This window comes from Scomber scombrus, chromosome 1, assembly GCF_963691925.1.
Source record: "Scomber scombrus chromosome 1, fScoSco1.1, whole genome shotgun sequence".
NCBI lineage: Eukaryota > Metazoa > Chordata > Actinopteri > Scombriformes > Scombridae > Scomber > Scomber scombrus.
The window spans coordinates 38,531,729-38,551,031 of NC_084970.1; the positions used below are offsets into that span (position 1 = coordinate 38,531,729).

The 19,303-nt window shown below is 47.4% G+C and overlaps 1 protein-coding gene across 2 annotated transcripts; it reads left to right on the top strand.

The window, feature by feature from the left end:
- The first annotated feature begins 248 nt into the window (after nucleotides 1-248).
- Nucleotides 249-16,760, top strand: zdhhc1 (zinc finger DHHC-type containing 1). 2 transcript variants are annotated; one of them, XM_062417164.1, is made up of 11 exons: nucleotides 249-818; nucleotides 1,456-1,675; nucleotides 5,093-5,268; nucleotides 5,600-5,701; nucleotides 7,517-7,641; nucleotides 8,974-9,129; nucleotides 9,369-9,475; nucleotides 10,618-10,700; nucleotides 11,213-11,324; nucleotides 14,059-14,134; nucleotides 15,747-16,760. In XM_062417164.1, exons 2-11 carry the CDS (start codon nucleotides 1,457-1,459, stop codon nucleotides 16,268-16,270), a joined length of 1,680 nt encoding a protein of 559 aa, XP_062273148.1. In that variant the 5' UTR covers nucleotides 249-818; nucleotide 1,456; the 3' UTR covers nucleotides 16,271-16,760. The 2 variants fall into 2 exon arrangements, with proteins under 2 accessions (XP_062273148.1, XP_062273155.1); XM_062417171.1 differs by having other exon boundaries at nucleotides 15,750-16,760.
- The last annotated feature ends 2,543 nt before the right edge of the window (nucleotides 16,761-19,303 follow it).

The following is a 19,303-nucleotide window of genomic DNA, read 5'->3' on the forward strand; positions in this document are numbered from 1 at the left end:
CGGACCTGGAGCGTTACCAGGGAAACAGTGTACAGCGCTGGTTGATGGTGAGACACTGCAGCGTTAGCAGTTAGTTAATAGGCTAGTTAGCATCGCTGATTACCGGATAGCTGATCATCTTCATCATCACCATCTTCATCATCACCATCACCATCATCTTCATCATCATCAGCGGAGCGTAAATATCTAAAGCTCCGTTAAACGTTTAAACTGAGGCTCTGTGTTTGGGTGTTAGCCAGCTAGCAGCAGCTAGCCTCAGCAGATTAGCGCGGAGCACCGAGTAAACACCGGCAGCCTCAGCGCTCCGTAGCCGGGCAGACACGCTCCGTAGCCGGGCAAAGACGCTCCGTAGCCGGGCAGACACGCTCCGTGGCCGGGCAGACACGCTCCGTGGCCGGGCAGAGACTCTCCGTGGCCGGGGTGAGACTCTCCGTGGCCGGGCAGACACGCTCCGTGGCCGAGGAGAGAAGCTCCGTAGCCGGGCAGAGAAGCTCCGTAGCCGGACAGAGACGCTCCGTGGCCGGGGTGAGACTCTCCGTGGCCGGGGTGAGACTCTCCGTGGCCTGGCAGAGACGCTCCGTGGCCGGGCAGAGACGCTCCGTGGCCGGGCAGAGACGCTCCGTAGCCGGGCAGAGACGCTCTGTGGCCGGCTCTGGGCCGAGCCTCTGCCGGGATGGATGTGAGTTAACAGCGGGACTGGACTGCTTCTCTCCGCGGGTCAGCTCCAGCAGCAGCCGGTCCTCCCGGGCCCGGAGCCTGGGATGCTGCGGACCGGAGGGCCGGTCCACTACCCGTTAGGCCGTTAACCGGAGACACAGGTGAGCTGCCTCTGATACCTGTGTGAAGGTCTGCTGCAAACATGTGCACAGCCTCTTTCTGAGATGTGAGGAGCAGAGAGGAGTAGTGAGGAGGTGTTAGGAGCAGTTAGCAGCAGTTAGCAGCAGTTAGCAGCAGTGATGTGGTGTTAGGAGCAGTGAGGAGTACTGAGGAGCAGTGAGTAGCAGAGAGGAGTAGTGAGTAGCAGTGAGGAGTAGTGAGGAGGTGTTAGGAGCAGAGAGGAGCAGTGAGGAGTAGTGAGGAGGTGTTAGGAGCAGTGAGGAGCAGAGAGGAGCAGTGAGGAGGTGTTAGGAGCAGTGAGCAGCAGAGAGGAGGTGTTAGGAGCAGAGAGGAGCAGAGAGGAGGTGTTAGGAGCAGAGAGGAGCAGTGAGGAGCAGTGAGCAGCAGAGAGGAGGTGTTAGGAGCAGTGAGCAGCAGAGAGGAGCAGTGAGGAGGTGTTAGGAGCAGAGAGGATGTGTGAGGAGCAGTGAGGAGGTGTTAGGAGCAGAGAGGATGTGTTAGGAGCAGTGAGGAGGTGTTAGGAGCAGTGAGGAGGTGTGAGGAGGTGTTAGGAGCAGAGAGCAGCTGTGAGGAGCAGAGAGGAGCAGTGAGGAGCAGTAATCATCTCTCTGTTTACAGGATGGATATGTGCAGCAGGAACATGAACCGTACTGCTCCTGTGGGTGATGACGCGGCTCAGAGAGCAGACGTGCCTCTCTGCTCTCGGACTAACGGATGGAGCTGGCCTCCTCATCCCTTCCAGCTGCTCGCATGGATGCTCTACTTATACTTCGCTGTCACGGCACTGGGAGTCTTTGTTCCACTGCTGCCCCCTCATTGGATCCCTGCTGGGTACATCGTATCCTTCACTGCACTCTGATTGGTTCATTTAACCTCCGCCATGGTGATGATGATGATGAGGGTGATGAGGATGGTGATGATGATGATGGTGATGATGATGGTGATGATGATGATAGTAGTGATGATGATGATGATGGTGGTGATGAGGATGGTGCTAATGTTGATGATGAGGATGGTGGTGATGATGATGATGGTGATGATGAGGATGGTGCTGATGTTGATGATGATGGTGAAGATGATGATGGTGATGGTGGTGATGATGAGGATGGTGGTGATGAGGATGATGATGGTGGTGATGGTGATGATGATGGTGATGATGAGGATGGTGGTGATGTTGATGATGGTGAAGATGGTGGTGATGATGATGGTGGTGATGATGAGGAAGGTGGTGATGAGGATGGTGGTGATGGTGATGATGATGAGGATAAGGATGGTGATGATGGTGGTGATGAGGGTGGTGGTGATGATGGTGATGATGATGATGGTGGTGATGTTGATGATGGTGAGGGTGGTGGTGATGATGATGTTGGTGATGATGATGATGGTGATGATGGTGATGATGATGGTGATGGTGGTGATGATGGTGGTGGTGATGATGGTGGTGATGATGAGGATGGTGATGATGGTGGTGATGATGATGATGATGAGGATGGTGATGTGATGATGGTGGTGATGATGATGGTGATGGTGGTGATGATGATGGTGGTGATGATGGTGATGGTGATGATGATGGTGGTGATGATGGTGGTGGTGATGATGGTGATGATGGTGATGGTGGTGGTGGTGATGATGGTGGTGATGATGATGGTGGTGGTGGTGATGATGGTGATGATGGTGGTGGTGGTGATGGTGATGATGGTGGTGGTGATGATGATGGTGGTGGTGGTGATGATGGTGATGGTGGTGATGATGATGGTGATGATGTTGATGGTGGTGATGATGATGGTGATAATGGTGGTGATGATTATGATGATGGTGGTGATGATGGAGGTGATGGTGGTGATGGTGGTGATGATGGTGATGATGATGATGGTAGTGATGATGATGATGGTGATGATGAGGATGGTGCTGATGTTGATGATGAGGATGGTGGTGATGGTGATGATGAGGATGGTGCTGATGTTGATGATGATGGTGAAGATGAGGATGATGACGGTGATGGTGGTGATGATGAGGATGGTGGTGATGAGGATGATGATGGTGGTGATGATGATGGTGATGATGAGGATGGTGGTGATGTTGATGATGATGGTGAAGATGGTGGTGATGATGAGGATGATGATGGTGATGGTGGTGATGATGAGGAAGGTGGTGATGAGGATGATGATGGTGGTGATGATGATGAGGATAAGGATGGTGATGATGGTGGTGATGAGGGTGGTGGTGGTGATGATGGTGATGATGATGATGGTGATGATGGTGGTGATGTTGATGATGGTGAGGGTGGTGGTGATGATGATGTTGGTGATGATGATGGTGATGATGATGGTGGTGGTGATGGTGGTGGTGATGATGGTGGTGATGAGGATGGTGATGATGGTGGTGATGTTGATGGTGATGGTGATGATGAGGATGGTGATGATGGTGGTGATGATGGTGGTGATGATGATGGTGATGGTGGTGATGATGATGGTGGTGATGATGGTGATGATGATGGTGGTGATGATGGTGGTGGTGATGATGGTGGTGATGATGGTGATGATGGTGATGGTGGTGATGATGGTGGTGGTGGTGATGGTGATGATGGTGGTGATGATGATGGTGGTGGTGGTGGTGATGGTGATGATGATGATGGTGATGATGTTGATGGTGGTGATGATGGTGATAATGGTGGTGATGATGATGATGATGATGGTGGTGATGATGGAGGTGATGGTGGTGATGGTGGTGATGGTGATGATGATGGTGGTGATGATGGTGGTGATGATGATAATGGTGATGGTGGTGATGATGGTGGTGGTGATGGTGGTGGTGATGATGATGATGGTGATGATGATGGTGGTGATGATGGTGATGGTGTTGATGATGGTGATCATGATGATGGTGGTGATGATGGTGGTGATGATGGTGGTGATGATGATGATGGTGGTGATGATGGTGGTGATGATGGTGATGATGGTGGTGATGATGGTGGTGATGATGATGATGGTGGTGGTGATTATGTTGATGATGATGGTGGTGATTATGGTGGTGATGATGGTGGTGATGATGGTGGTGATGATGGTGGTGATGATGATGATGGTGGTGGTGATTATGTTGGTGACGATGGTGGTGATGATGGTGGTGATGATGGTGGTGATGGTGGTGATGATTGTGGTGATGATGGTGGTGATGATGATGATGGTGGTGATGATGGTGGTGGTGATTATGTTGGTGATGATGGTGATGATGGTGGTGATGATGGTGGTGGTGGTGATGATGGTGGTGATGATGATGGTGGTGATGATGATGTTGATGATGATGATGATGATGGTGGTGATGATGGTAGTGATGTTGATGGTGGTGATGATGGTGATGGTAGTGATGGTGATGATGATGGTGGTGATGATGGTGGTGATGGTGATGATGGTGGTGATGTTGATGATGATGGTGATGGTGGTGGTAATGATGATGGTGATGATGATGGTGGTGGTGATGATGATGGTGGTGATGATGGTGAGGATGGTGATGATGGTGATGGTGGTGATGTTGATGATGATGGTGGTGAGGATGGTGATGATGAGGACGGTGATGATGATAATGATGATGGTGATGATGATGGTGGTGATGGTGAGAATGGTGATGATGGTGAGGATGGTGATGGTGGTGATGTTGATGATGATGGTGGTGGGGATGGTGATGATGAGGATGGTGATGATGATAATGATGATGTTGATGATGATGGTGGTGATGGTGAGGATGGTGATGATGGTGAGGATGGTGATGATGGTGATGGTGATAATGATGATGTTGATGATGATGGTGATGGTGGTGCGGATGGTGATGATAAGGATGGTGATGATGATGATGGTGATGGTGATGATGAGGATGGTGGTGATGTTGATGGTGATGGTGATGATGATGATGATGATGATGATGATGATGGTGGTGATGATGATGATGATGGTGATGATGATGGTGGTGGTGATGATGAGGATGGTGGTGATGTTGATGATGATGGTGGTGGTGATGATGGTGATGGTGGTGATGATGATGGTGATGATGATGGTGGTGGTGATGATGAGGATGGTGGTGATGTTGATGATGATGATGGTGGTGATGATGGTGATGGTGGTGATGATGGTGATGGTGATGATGGTGGTGGTGATGATGAGGATGGTGGTGATGTTGATGATGGTGGTGATTATGGTGATGATTATGTTAATGATGATGTTAATCATGATGAAGATGATGAAGATCCTGAGCTGTGTGTCAGTGTACGGGCATCCTGTTCGTGTGTCACCTGTGTGTTCACATCATGGCCGTCTCCATCGACCCTGCCGACCACAGCGTCAGATCAAAGAGCCACCGAGGACCAATCCCTGCCTTCGACCGCTCCAAGCACACACACGTCATCGAGAACTGTCACTGCTACCTGTGTCAGGTAGACGTGTGAGTACACACACACACACATATATACACACATACACATACACACATACACACACACACACACACATACACACACACACACACACACACACACACACACACACATATATACACACATACACATACACACACACACACACATACATATACACACACACACACATATACACACACATACACATACACATACACACACATACACACACACACACACACACACACATACACACATACACACACACACACACACATACATATACACACACACACACACACACATATATACACACACACACACTCACACACTCATACTGTCTTTGTGTACTTTCAGGGGACCGAAGTCTAAACATTGCAGTTCTTGTAACAAATGTGTCGCCAACTTTGATCATCACTGCCGCTGGCTCAATAACTGTGTAGGCAGCAGGAACTACAAGTGAGTACTGTGTGTAGTACTGTGAGGTACTCAGTAGTACTGTGTAGTACTGTGTGTAGTACTGTGTAGTACTCTGTAGTACTGAGTAGTACTCAGTAGTACTCAGTAGTACTGTCTGTAGTACTCAGTAGTACTGTGTAGTACTGTGTAGTACTGTGAAGTACTGTGTGTAGTACTGTGTAGTACTCAGTAGTACTGAGTAGTACTCAGTAGTACTCAGTAGTACTGTCTGTAGTACTCAGTAGTACTGTGTGTAGTACTCAGTAGTACTGTGTAGTACTGTGTGTAGTACTGTGTAGTACTCAGTAGTACTGTGTAGTACTGTGTGTAGTACTGTGTAGTACTCTGTAGTACTGAGTTCTACAGACAGTACTGTCTGTAGAACTCAGTAGTACTGTGTAGTACTGTGTGTAGTACTGTGTAGTACTCTGTAGTACTGTGTAGTACTGTGTGTAGTACTGTGTAGTACTCTGTAGTACTGAGTAGTACTCAGTAGTACTCAGTAGTACTGTCTGTAGTACTCAGTAGTACTGTGTAGTACTGTGTAGTACTGTGAAGTACTGTGTGTAGTACTGTGTAGTACTCAGTAGTACTGAGTAGTACTCAGTAGTACTCAGTAGTACTGTCTGTAGTACTCAGTAGTACTGTGTGTAGTACTCAGTAGTACTGTGTGTAGTACTCAGTAGTACTGCGTAGTACTGTGTAGTACTCAGTAGTACTGTATAGTACTCAGTAGTACTGTGTGTAGTACTCAGTAGTACTGTGTGTAGTACTCATTAGTAGTGCGTAGTACTCAGTAGTACTGTATAGTACTCAGTAGTACTGTATAGTACTCAGTAGTACTGTATGTAGTACTCAGTAGTACTGTGTATAGTACTCAGTACTACTGCGTAGTACTCAGTAGTACTGCGTAGTACTCAGTAGTACTGTGTGTAGTACTCAGTAGTACTCAGTAGTACTGCGTAGTACTCAGTAGTACTGCGTAGTACTCAGTAGTACTGTGTGTAGTACTCAGTAGTACTGTGTAGTACTCAGTAGTACTCTGTAGTACTGTATGTAGTACTCAGTAGTACTGTGTAGTACTCAGTAGTACTCTGTAGTACTGCGTAGTACTCTGTAGTACTGCGTAGTACTCTGTAGTACTGCGTAGTAATCAGTAGTACTCAGTAGTACTGTGTAGTACTCAGTAGTACTCAGTAGTACTGCGTAGTACTCAGTAGTACTCAGTAGTACTGCGTAGTACTCAGTAGTACTCAGTAGTACTGCGTAGTACTCAGTAGTACTCAGTAGTACTGCGTAGTACTCAGTAGTACTCAGTAGTACTCAGTAGTACTCAGTAGTACTGTGTAGTACTCGGTAGTACTGTGTAGTACTCAGTAGTACTCAGTAGTACTCAGTAGTACTCAGTAGTACTCAGTAGTACTGCGTAGTACTCAGTAGTACTCAGTAGTACTGCGTAGTACTCAGTAGTACTCAGTAGTACTCAGTAGTACTCAGTAGTACTGTGTAGTACTCGGTAGTACTGTGTAGTACTCAGTAGTACTCAGTAGTACTCAGTAGTACTCAGTAGTACTCAGTAGTACTCAGTAGTACTGCGTAGTACTCAGTAGTACTCAGTAGTACTCAGTAGTACTCAGTAGTACTGCGTAGTACTCAGTAGTACTCAGTAGTACTCAGTAGTACTCAGTAGTACTCAGTAGTACTCAGTAGTACTGTGTAGTACTCAGTAGTACTCAGTAGTACTCAGTAGTACTCAGTAGTACTCAGTAGTACTGCGTAGTACTCAGTAGTACTCAGTAGTACTGTGTCCTGCAGGTTGTTCCTCCACAGTGTGATCTCAGCTCTACTCGGTGTCTCTCTGGTTCTCGTCGTCTCTTCGTACGTTTTCATCGAATTCTTTGTGGATCCAAACAAACTGCGCTCTGACAAACACTTCCTGGGTAAGACCTGACCTCTGACCTCTGACCTCTGACCTCTGACCTCTGAGGGATGAGACAGGTGTGTGTGTGTGTGTGTGTGTCCACAGGTAGGAATGAGACAGGTGTGTGTGTGTGTGTGTGTGTCTACAGGTAGGAATGAGACAGGTGTGTGTGTGTGTGTCCACAGGTAGGAATGAGACAGGTGTGTGTGTGTGTGTGTGTGTGTGTCCACAGGTAGGAATGAGACAGGTGTGTGTGTGTGTGTCCACAGGTAGGAATGAGACAGGTGTGTGTGTGTGTGTGTGTCCACAGGTAGGAATGAGACAGGTGTGTGTGTGTGTCTACAGGTAGGAATGAGACAGGTGTGTGTGTGTGTGTGTGTCTACAGGTAGGAATGAGACAGGTGTGTGTGTGTGTCTACAGGTAGGAATGAGACAGGTGTGTGTGTGTGTGTCCACAGGTAGGAATGAGACAGGTGTGTGTGTGTGTGTCCACAGGTAGGAATGAGACAGGTGTGTGTGTGTGTGTGTGTGTGTGTGTGTCTACAGGTAGGAATGAGACAGGTGTGTGTGTGTGTGTCAACAGGTAGGAATGAGACAGGTGTGTGTGTGTGTCTACAGGTAGGAATGAGACAGGTGTGTGTGTGTGTGTCTACAGGTAGGAATGAGACAGGTGTGTGTGTGTGTGTGTCTACAGGTAGGAATGAGACAGGTGTGTGTGTGTGTGTCCACAGGTAGGAATGAGACAGGTGTGTGTGTGTGTCCACAGGTAGGAATGAGACAGGTGTGTGTGTGTGTGTCTACAGGTAGGAATGAGACAGGTGTGTGTGTGTGTGTGTGTGTCTACAGGTAGGAATGAGACAGGTGTGTGTGTGTGTGTGTCTACAGGTAGGAATGAGACAGGTGTGTGTGTGTGTGTGTGTCTACAGGTAGCAATGAGACAGGTGTGTGTGTGTGTGTGTGTCTACAGGTAGGAATGAGACAGGTGTGTGTGTGTGTGTCTACAGGTAGGAATGAGACAGGTGTGTGTGTGTGTGTCTACAGGTAGGAATGAGACAGGTGTGTGTGTGTGTGTGTCTACAGGTAGGAATGAGACAGGTGTGTGTGTGTGTGTGTCTACAGGTAGGAATGAGACAGGTGTGTGTGTGTGTGTGTGTCTACAGGTAGGAATGAGACAGGTGTGTGTGTGTGTGTGTCTACAGGTAGGAATGAGACAGGTGTGTGTGTGTGTGTCTACAGGTAGGAATGAGACAGGTGTGTGTGTGTGTGTCTACAGGTAGGAATGAGACAGGTGTGTGTGTGTGTGTGTCTACAGGTAGGAATGAGACAGGTGTGTGTGTGTGTGTGTCTACAGGTAGGAATGAGACAGGTGTGTGGTTCCTCTTCCTCCCGGTGGCTCCTATCAGCTCAACAGCAGCAGTGATTCCGTCTCTTGCTGCCATCACCGTTGCTCTCGCTCTGCTGTCGTCTGTGCTGCTGACTCACCTGCTCTGCTTCCACATCTACCTGAGTAAGAACACCTGTCTGTCCACCTGTCTGTCTGTCTGTCCACCTGTCAGGTGTTAAATATATGAGTTCAGTCATTATTCTTCATGTATCAGACTTTATATTAAACATTAAAACACATTTTGTCATTTTCTAAAGAGCACATTAAAATAACTGAAAGATGAATTTACACATCTGTCTCTGAACTAATGTAGTGTGTGTGTGTGTGTGTGTGTGTGTGTGTGTGTGTGTGTGTGTGTGCAGTGTGGAACAGACTCAGTACATATGAGTACATTGTGCGTCAGCGCCACCGTCAGGACAGCAGGAAACCTGCAGCAGTGAAGGAAGCTGCATCAGTCAACTTCATCAAGGTAAGAGCTCATTACACCACCATACTGGTTACCAGTACTGATACTGGTAATATTACAGTGATACCAGTACTGATACTGGTAATATTACAGTGATACCAGTACTGATACTGGTAATATTACAGTGATACCAGTACTGATACTGGTAATATTACAGTGATACCAGTACTGATACTGGTAATATTACAGTGATACCAGTACTGATACTGGTAACATTACAGTGATACCAGTACTGATACTGGTAACTGATGAACAGTAGGACAGTGAGGGCTGGAGCTGCTGTGACCAAAACCAGACAAACAGGACTGAACTTGTGGAGAGGTGTCAGAGTTATGAGCTGTGCTGAGGCCAGCAGGAGGCGCTCCAGATGTTCTAGTGTGAGGCCAGCAGGAGGCGCTCCAGATGTTCCAGTGTGAGGAGTGTGAGGCCAGCAGGAGGCGCTCCAGATGTTTTAGTGTGAGGAGTGTGAGGCCAGCAGGAGGCGCTCCAGATGTTTTAGTTTGAGGAGCTGTCAGTGTGAGGCCAGCAGGAGGCGTTCCAGATGTTCTAGTGTGAGGAGTGTGAGGCCAGCAGGAGGCGCTCCAGATGTTCTAGTGTGAGGAGCTGTCAATGTGAGGCCAGCAGGAGGCGCTCCAGATGTTCTAGTGTGAGGAGCTGTCAGTGTGAGGCCAGCAGGAGGCGCTGCAGATGTTTTAGTGTGAGGAGTGTGAGGCCAGTAGGAGGCGCTCCAGATGTTCTAGTGTGAGGAGTGTGAGGCCAGCAGGAGGCGCTCCAGATGTTCTAGTGTGAGGGGCTGTCAGTGTGAGGCCAGCAGGAGGCGCTGCAGATGTTTTAGTGTGAGGAGCCGTCAGTGTGAGGCCAGCAGGAGGCGCTCCAGATGTTTTAGTGTGAGGAGCCGTCAGTGTGAGGCCAGCAGGAGGCGCTCCAGATGTTTTAGTGTGAGGAGCTGTCAGTGTGAGGCCAGCAGGAGGCGCTCCAGATGTTTTAGTGTGAGGAGCCGTCAGTGTGAGGCCAGCAGGAGGCGCTCCAGATGTTTTAGTGTGAGGAGCTGTCAGTGTGAGACCAGCAGGATGCGCTCCAGATGTTTTAGTGTGAGGGTTAGTGTGTGATAATGAGCTGTGTGTGTACTCTCCTGTCCCCTCCAGGATGGGAACTACTCGGGGCCGCTGGGTTACACCAACCCTCAGCTGGACGTGGAGGAGCCGGCTGCTGTGGCGAGGGAGGCAGAGTAAGTGTTGCTGCTGTGATTGGTTGAGGCTGTTGGCCTGCTGTGATTGGTTGAGGCTGTTGGCCTGCTGTGATTGGCTGAGGCTGTTGGCCTGCTGTGATTGGTTGAGGCTGTTGGCCTGCTGTGATTGGCTAAGGTGTCTCAGTAAACAGTCATTTCATAACACAATGAGGCCGCACTCCGTCGCCATGTGTTGACTGTGTTCTCTGCACAAAACAAACACAAAGTCTTTGGCTGAGACTTCAAGAAGCAAAGTGTGTGCATGTGTGTGTGTGTGTGTATGTTTGTGTGTGGTGTCTGTGTGCGTATGTGGGTGTGTGTGTGTGGTGTCTGTGTGTATGTGGGTGTGTGTGGTGTCTGTGTGTGTATGTGGGGGTGTGTGTGTGTGTTCACTGACAGAGTGCAGTAACATCATCACAGCTCCGTCTAATGTCTTAACTTCTGCTTCCAGTGTGTTTTATAATCCCAGATGTGTGTGTGTGTGTTTGCGTGTGTGTGTGTGTGTGTTTCAGGTTCCTGGCTAACGGCAGGGTCAGAGGTGTGTCCAGTTCACTTGTGGAGGAAGAAACCACAACTACCATCTCTACAGAGCTGAAAGCAGCTCACACACACCGACACACACAGGTACACACACACACACACACACACACACACACACACACACACACAGGTACACACACACACACACACACACACAGGTACACACACACACACACACACACACACAGGTACACACACACACACACACAGGTACACACACACACACACAGGTACACACACACACACACACACACACACAGGTACACACACACACACACACATGCACACACACACACACACACAGGTATACACACACACACACACACCGACACACACTTAAATACAGCTCTAACCTTCATGCTCAAATTACTCTTTAAAGTTGTGAGTACCCGATTGTCCCCTAAACGCTGAATTGTCCCCTAAACGCTGAATTGTCCCCTAAACGCTGTAATGTCCCCTAAACGCTGAAATGTCCTCACAAAGCTGAAATGTCCCCACAACGCTGAAATGTCCCCACAATGCTGAAATGTCCCCTAAACGCTGAAATGTCCCCACAATGCTGAAAAGTCCCCTAAACGCTGAAATGTCCCCTAAACGCTGAAATGTCCCCTAAACGCTGAAATTTCCTCACAATGCTGAAAAGTCCCCTAAACGCTGAAATGTCCCCTAAACGCTGAAATGTCCCCTAAACGCTGAAATGTCCCCACAATGCTGAAATGTCCCCACAACGCTGAAATCTCCCCTAAACGCTGAAATGTCCCCACAATGCTGAAATGTCCCCACAACGCTGAAATGTCCCCTAAACGCTGAAATGTCTTCACAACGCTGAAATGTCCCCACAACGCTGAAATGTCCCCTAAACGCTGAAATGTCCCCACAATGCTGAAATGTCCCCTAAACGCTGAAATGTCCTCACAACGCTGAAATGTCCCCACAACGCTGAAATGTCCCCTAAACGCTGAAATGTCCCCACAATGCTGAAATGTCCCCTAAACGCTGAAATGTCCCCACAATGCTGAAATGTCCCCTAAACGCTGAAATGTCCTCACAACGCTGAAATGTCCCCTAAACGCTGAAATGTCCCCTAAACGCTGAAATGTCCTCACAACGCTGAAATGTCCCCTAAACGCTGAAATGTCCCCTAAACGCTGAAATTTCCTCACAACGCTGAAATGTCCCCACAACGCTGAAATGTCCCCTAAACGCTGAAATGTCCCCTAAACGCTGAAATTTCCTCACAACGCTGAAATGTCCCCACAACGCTGAAATGTCCCCTAAACGCTGAAATGTCCCCACAATGCTGAAATGTCCCCTAAACGCTGAAATGTCCTCACAACGCTGAAATGTCCCCTAAACGCTGAAATGTCCCCACAATGCTGAAATGTCCTCACAACGCTGAAATGTCCCCTAAATGCTGAAATGTCCCCACAACGCTGAAATGTCCCCTAAACGCTGAAATGTCCCCTAAACGCTGAAATGTCCCCTAAACGCTGAAATGTCCCCTAAACGCCGAAATGTCCCCTAAATGCTGAAATGTCCTCACAACGCTGAAATGTCCCCTAAATGCTGAAATGTCCCCACAACGCTGAAATGTCCTCACAACGCTGAAATGTCCCCACAACGCTGAAATGTCCCCTAAACGCTGAAATGTCCCCACAATGCTGAAATGTCCCCTAAACGCTGAAATGTCCCCACAATGCTGAAAAGTCCCCTAAACGCTGAAATGTCCCCTAAACGCTGAAATGTCCCCTAAACGCTGAAATGTCCCCACAACGCTGAAATGTCCCCTAAACGCTGAAATGTCCCCTAAACGCTGAAATGTCCTCACAACGCTGAAATGTCCCCTAAATGCTGAAATGTCCCCACAACGCTGAAATGTCCTCACAACGCTGAAATGTCCCCACAACGCTGAAATGTCCCCTAAACGCTGAAATGTCCCCACAATGCTGAAATGTCCCCTAAACGCTGAAATGTCCTCACAACGCTGAAATGTCCCCTAAACGCTGAAATGTCCTCACAATGCTGAAATGTCCCCACAATGCTGAAATGTCCTCACAACGCTGAAATGTCCCCTAAACGCTGAAATGTCCTCACAACGCTGAAATGTCCCCTAAATGCTGAAATGTCCCCACAACGCTGAAATGTCCCCTAAACGCTGAAATGTCCCCTAAACGCTGAAATGTCCTCACAACGCTGAAATGTCCCCACAACGCTGAAATGTCCCCTAAACGCTGAAATGTCCCCTAAACGCTGAAATGTCCTCACAACGCTGAAATGTCCTCACAACGCTGAAATGTCCCCTAAACGCTGAAATGTCCTCACAACGCTGAAATGTCCCCTAAATGCTGAAATGTCCCCACAACGCTGAAATGTCCCCTAAACGCTGAAATGTCCCCTAAACGCTGAAATGTCCTCACAACGCTGAAATGTCCCCACAACGCTGAAATGTCCCCTAAACGCTGAAATGTCCTCACAACGCTGAAATGTCCCCTAAACGCTGAAATGTCCCCACAACGCTGAAATGTCCCCTAAACGCTGAAATGTCCTCACAACGCTGAAATGTCCCCACAATGCTGAAATGTCCTCACAACGCTGAAATGTCCCCTAAACGCTGAAATGTCCTCACAACGCTGAAATTGGTTCCCTCAAAGGTAGATAGACATGAACACCCACACACACCCACACACACACACCCACACCCACACACACCCACACACACCCACACACCCACACACACACACACACACACACACACCCACACAGCGATATATCAGATCGTGTGCACAGAGGAACATTAAACCTCTTCATGTTGTTACAGAAAAAGAAGAAGAAGGTCCGTAAAGTTCCAGTAGAGGAGAGCAGAGAGCGCTGCCCGAGTGCCGCTCCGCCCCCAGGTACCGACCCAAATATACTGATCACTCTAATATATGAACAACCAGAGCTTCACGGTTCTTCCTCCTGTGTGTGATGATGAACTTTGATTCAGAGTCAGAAGAACACAAACAGCCTCAAACTGTGGACATGATGTTCAGCTCAAAGTTTTATTTTTGGGATTTTTTTTGCCCATATTTGAAAGTACTTTGGCATCAAGGTCCAGACAGAGAGAACGACCTGCAGGAACGGAACCGGGGAGCTCCACTAAAGTCATTTAATAAAGTTTATAAATGTATTTTCTTTGTTAGAGAACTTTCAGCTCATGGTTCTGAGACACAGTTTCTTTAGTTGTGTCTCCATTACAGGAACCTTCCCAAAGGACAATATCCAGAACTTTAACTGGGTCTAACCGAGTCGGTACTCTGAAGAGTTCCTGGGTGGGGCTTAAGGTTTACTCTGTGCTGATTGGCTAAACTCAAAGCAGGATGTGGCGTCAACAGAGAGCGCCAAAATAAAACCCAGCAGAAGAAGAACAGTATTAGAAAGAGTCCATCCTCCTCCATGTTCACCTCCATGTTCTCCTCCTCCATGTTCACCTCCTCCATGTTCTCCTCCATGTTCACCTCCTCCATGTTCTCCTCCATGTTCTCCTCCTCCATGTTCTCCTCCTCCATGTTCTCCTCCTCCATGTTCACCTCCTCCATGTTCTCCTCCATGTTCACCTCCATGTTCTCCTCCATGTTCACCTCCTCCATGTTCTCCTCCATGTTCTCCTCCTCCATGTTCTCCTCCTCCATGTTCTCCTCCATGTTCTCCTCCACCATGTTCACCTCCTCCATGTTCTCCTCCATGTTCACCTCCTCCATGTTCTCCTCCATGTTCTCCTCCTCCATGTTCTCCTCCTCCATGTTCTCCTCCTCCATGTTCACCTCCTCCATGTTCACCTCCATGTTTACCTCCATGTTCACCTCCTCCATGTTCTCCTCCATGTTCACCTCCATGTTCACCTCCTCCATGTTCACCTCCTCCATGTTTATCTCCTCCATGTTCTCCTCCATGTTCACTTCCATGTTCACCTCCTCCGTGTTTTCCTCCTCCATGTTTACCTCCATGTTTATCTCCTCCATGTTCTCCTCCATGTTCACTTCCATGTTCACCTCCTCCATGTTTATCTCCTCCATGTTCTCCTCCATGTGTACCTCCATGTTCACCTCCTCCATGTTTACCTCCTCCATGTTCACCTCCATGTTCACCTCCTCCGTGTTCACCTCCTCCGTGTTCACCTCCTCCATGTTTACCTCCTCCATGTTTACCTCCATGTTCACCTCCTCCATGTTTACCTCCTCCATGTCCTCCTCCATGTTCTCCTCCATGTTCACCTCCTCCATGTTCTCCTCCTCCATGTTCACCTCCTGGTCGTTGTTTTCTTTGTTCTGTTGCGTTGCCATGGTAACGGTCAGAGTTCGGTGGGTCCTATTGGGTCCTACTCTGCTTCCTGTAAAGGTCCCGCCTCCTAAATGTTAGCAGGAACGTCTTTAATGGAAACCAGGATATAAAATTACATTCAAAGTTAAATTTTAGCATAAAAAGTTCAAACATCACAAACTGAATCTTTTGGTTGTTGTTCTCCAGCAGAGTCCACCAGTGTGTCCACGGTGTCTCTGGGTCAGCGGCTTCCCTTCCCAGTGTTCCCACTGCGGGCCTCTCTGCCCCCCCTCGCCCCCATCCAGGCCGCCGCCCCCCCAGCCGAGTACCACTCCGACTCTGCCGAGTCTCTGGATGAGATCCCGGTGGCGTTGGCCAAACTGGGGTCCTCGTCCTCCGCCGGAGACGCCTCCTCGTCCTCTCGCAGAGCCATGGCGGTGCTCCCCCCGCCGTCCCCCCAGCCCAGGACTAACAGGAAGTCTGCCTCCGCCCGCTGCAGTAAGAGCGTGGCGGAGCTGAGCTTTGAGATGGCGTCCAGTCAGCCGCTCGCCGTGTTCGTCAGCCGCTCCAGCAGAGAGACTTCAGACCTGCGGGAGGAAGGCCTGAACCTGGGCCGCAGGCAGGCCAGCTCCAGGTCTGGGTCCAGACCGGGGTCCAGGTCTGGGTCCAGGCCAGGGTCCAGACCGGGGTCCAGGTCTGGGTCAAGACCAGAGTCCAGGGGGGAGCGATGACATCACTGAACTGTTTTTGTATCTGTGAATATTTATTTTTATTTTTGATGATTTTTTAACTTTGAGGCCAAACGTTGAGCTTCAGCACAACTTTATACGTAGACACGTTTATACAACTCCCAGCATGCAACACTTCCTGCATTTATTATCAGTGAGTCTATAAACAGGTAATAAAGGGTTAATAACACTGTTTATTAATTAATAAACACTTAAAATCTTCTTATAATTACATTATAGTGAGTTATAAACCAGTTATTAACCCTTTATATTCTTATTAATGATAAATGAGGGAATTAAAGTGTAAATTAAAATATAAACTAAATTAATAAATTACAACAACATGTTTTTAGTGGAGTTGATTTTAATAGTTGTAGATTCATTTTCACTCTGCCCAGAATGTGGCGCTGTTCCTTTAAGCAGCTCTTTGTTTACACACATTTCCTGTCTCTGCAGCGCCTCCCGCAGGACGTTTTACATGTTTATCAATGAATAAAAACAGCTGATCAGTTCTGTGTTGTGTTTATATCTGAACATGTGACGGCTGTGACCTCACAACACGCCAACAGGAAGTAGAAACATGCCTGATGACCTCAGGGTCCGTAAGTACTGCTGGTCCCTGCAGAGTAGCCGAGTCCCCAAGAAGTCATATAAACAAACACTTCGGCTCACACACACACACAGACACACACAGACACACAAAAACACACAAAAACACATATATACACACACAGACATACACACAGTTCAGCTGAAACAGATCAAAGTGTCTTTAAATCTTTTCTGCTTCAGATTCTTCACACACAAACACTTGATGTCACACTGAAAACCACCAATCACATTAATCTGTGTGTGTGTGTGTGTATGTGTCTGTATGTGTGCCTGTGTGTCAGTGTGTGTGTGTGTGGTTACATGTCATCATCCCTTGACAATGTGAGGAGGGGTTACCCCGGTAACGAGGCATGTCAACATCATAACAGTGTCAATCAAAAGGAGTGGCAATGAGAAGTATCTAACACACACATTCACACACACACACACACACACATTCACACACACACATACACATACACCCATTCACACACACACACCCAGCTTCAGCTCAATAAAACAAACAGCCGCCTCAATTCTTGCTTTTTTCCTGTGACATCATGCAGCCTCTATGACATTGTGTAGCTCTATGACATCACCGTGCAGCTCTATGACATCATGCAGCTCTGTGACATCACTGTGCAGCTCTGTGACATCACTGTGCAGCCTCTATGACATTGTGTAGCTCTATGACATCATGCAGCTCTATGACATTGTGTAGCTCTATGACATCACCGTGCAGCTCTATGACATCACCATGCAGCTCTATGACATCATGCAGCTCTGTGACATCATGCAGCTCTGTGACATTGTGTAGCTCTATGACATCACCGTGCAGCTCTATGACATCATGCAGCTCTGTGACATCATGCAGCTCTGTGACAATATAAAACTACTCAGTATAAAAGTGAAGCTTTCCTCCTTCAGCTCAGCTCAGTGGTTTTAGATTTCTCAGAAACTCCTTCTGATGCCTCTGTTGGTCACATGACCTTTGCCCTGCTGCCAACCTGAACAACATGTGACAGATGTTAGCGTGATGCATGATGTCATAATGACAGCTGCTTCCTGCAGAAACAACCGCTGACATGAGGTCATATCCTGCTGTGTCCTCAGAGAGCGTGTGGGCCGCTTCATTATTCTCAACTGTAACATAAACAGAGCGGCTGCTTTGAATATTCACATCTGTCGTCATGGAGACGAGGCTGGACGGAGACAACAGGACTGTTTGTTCTCTGAAGAAGAAAAAAGAGAAACACGCAGCGGCGCCGAGTCGTCCAACACACCCTGAACACACCTGAAGCTTATATGAGCTTCACTGCTGAATCCTTCATGTTAAGTTCCTAATCCTTCTGTGTTAGAGCAGCAGTCAGGAGTCATATGAACAGTAAAGAGTTGGTTTACCTGGAACCTAAAGTAGACACGCTCATCACAAACCTACAAATAAATATTGCTGAGTGGGTAAATTAACAGGCTTATTGGTTCATTTATTTGCTATAGTATGCTTATTGTTTACTGGTAACTGGTGTACGGTTACATCACTATAATACTGCAGTACTTTTACTGTAATACTGCATACTACATCACTATAATACTGCAGTACTTTTACTGTAATACTGCATACTACATCACTATAATACTGCAGTACTTTTACTGTAATACTGCATACTACATCACTATAATACTGCAGTACTTTAACTGTAATACTGCATACTACATCACTATAATACTGCAGTACTTTTACTGTAATACTGCATACTACATCGCTCATAATACTGCAGTACTTTTACTGTAATACTGCATACTACATCACTATAATACTGCAGTACTTTTACTGTAATACTGCATACTACATCACTATAATACTGCAGTACTTTTACTGTAATACTGCATACTACATCGCTCATAATACTGCAGTACTTTTACTGTAATACTGCATACTACATCGCTCATAATACTGCAGTACTTTTACTGTAATACTGCATACTACATCGCTCATAATACTGCAGTACTTTTACTGTAATACTGCATACTACATCGCTCATAATACTGCAGTACTTTTACTGTAGTACTGCATACTACATCACTATAATACTGCAGTACTTTTACTGTAATACTGCATACTACATCGCTCATAATACTGCAGTACTTTTACTGTAATACTGCATACTACATCGCTCATAATACTGCAGTACTTTTACTGTAGTACTGCATACTACATCGCTCATAATACTGCAGTACTTTTACTGTAATACTGCATACTACATCGCTCATAATACTGCAGTACTTTTACTGTAATACTGCATACTACATCGCTCATAATACTGCAGTACTTTTACTGTAATACTGCATACTACATCACTATAATACTGCAGTACTTTTACTGCAGATATCAAGTGATATCTGACACATTTACAGTCTTTTCTCTTAGTGTTTCCTGTTGAGTTG

What these genes read in the sequence shown, in the direction of transcription:
- zdhhc1 (XM_062417164.1), top strand. Translation starts at nt 1,457, where the DNA reads ATGGATATGTGCAGCAGGAACATGAACCGTACTGCTCCTGTGGGTGAT. An exon ending in CTCTGACAAACACTTCCTGG is followed by an intron (nt 7,642 to 8,973) that starts GTAAGACCTGAC and finishes GTGTGTCTACAG; the next exon opens with GTAGGAATGAGACAGGTGTG. An exon ending in GAGTGCCGCTCCGCCCCCAG is followed by an intron (nt 14,135 to 15,746) that starts GTACCGACCCAA and finishes GTTGTTCTCCAG; the next exon opens with CAGAGTCCACCAGTGTGTCC.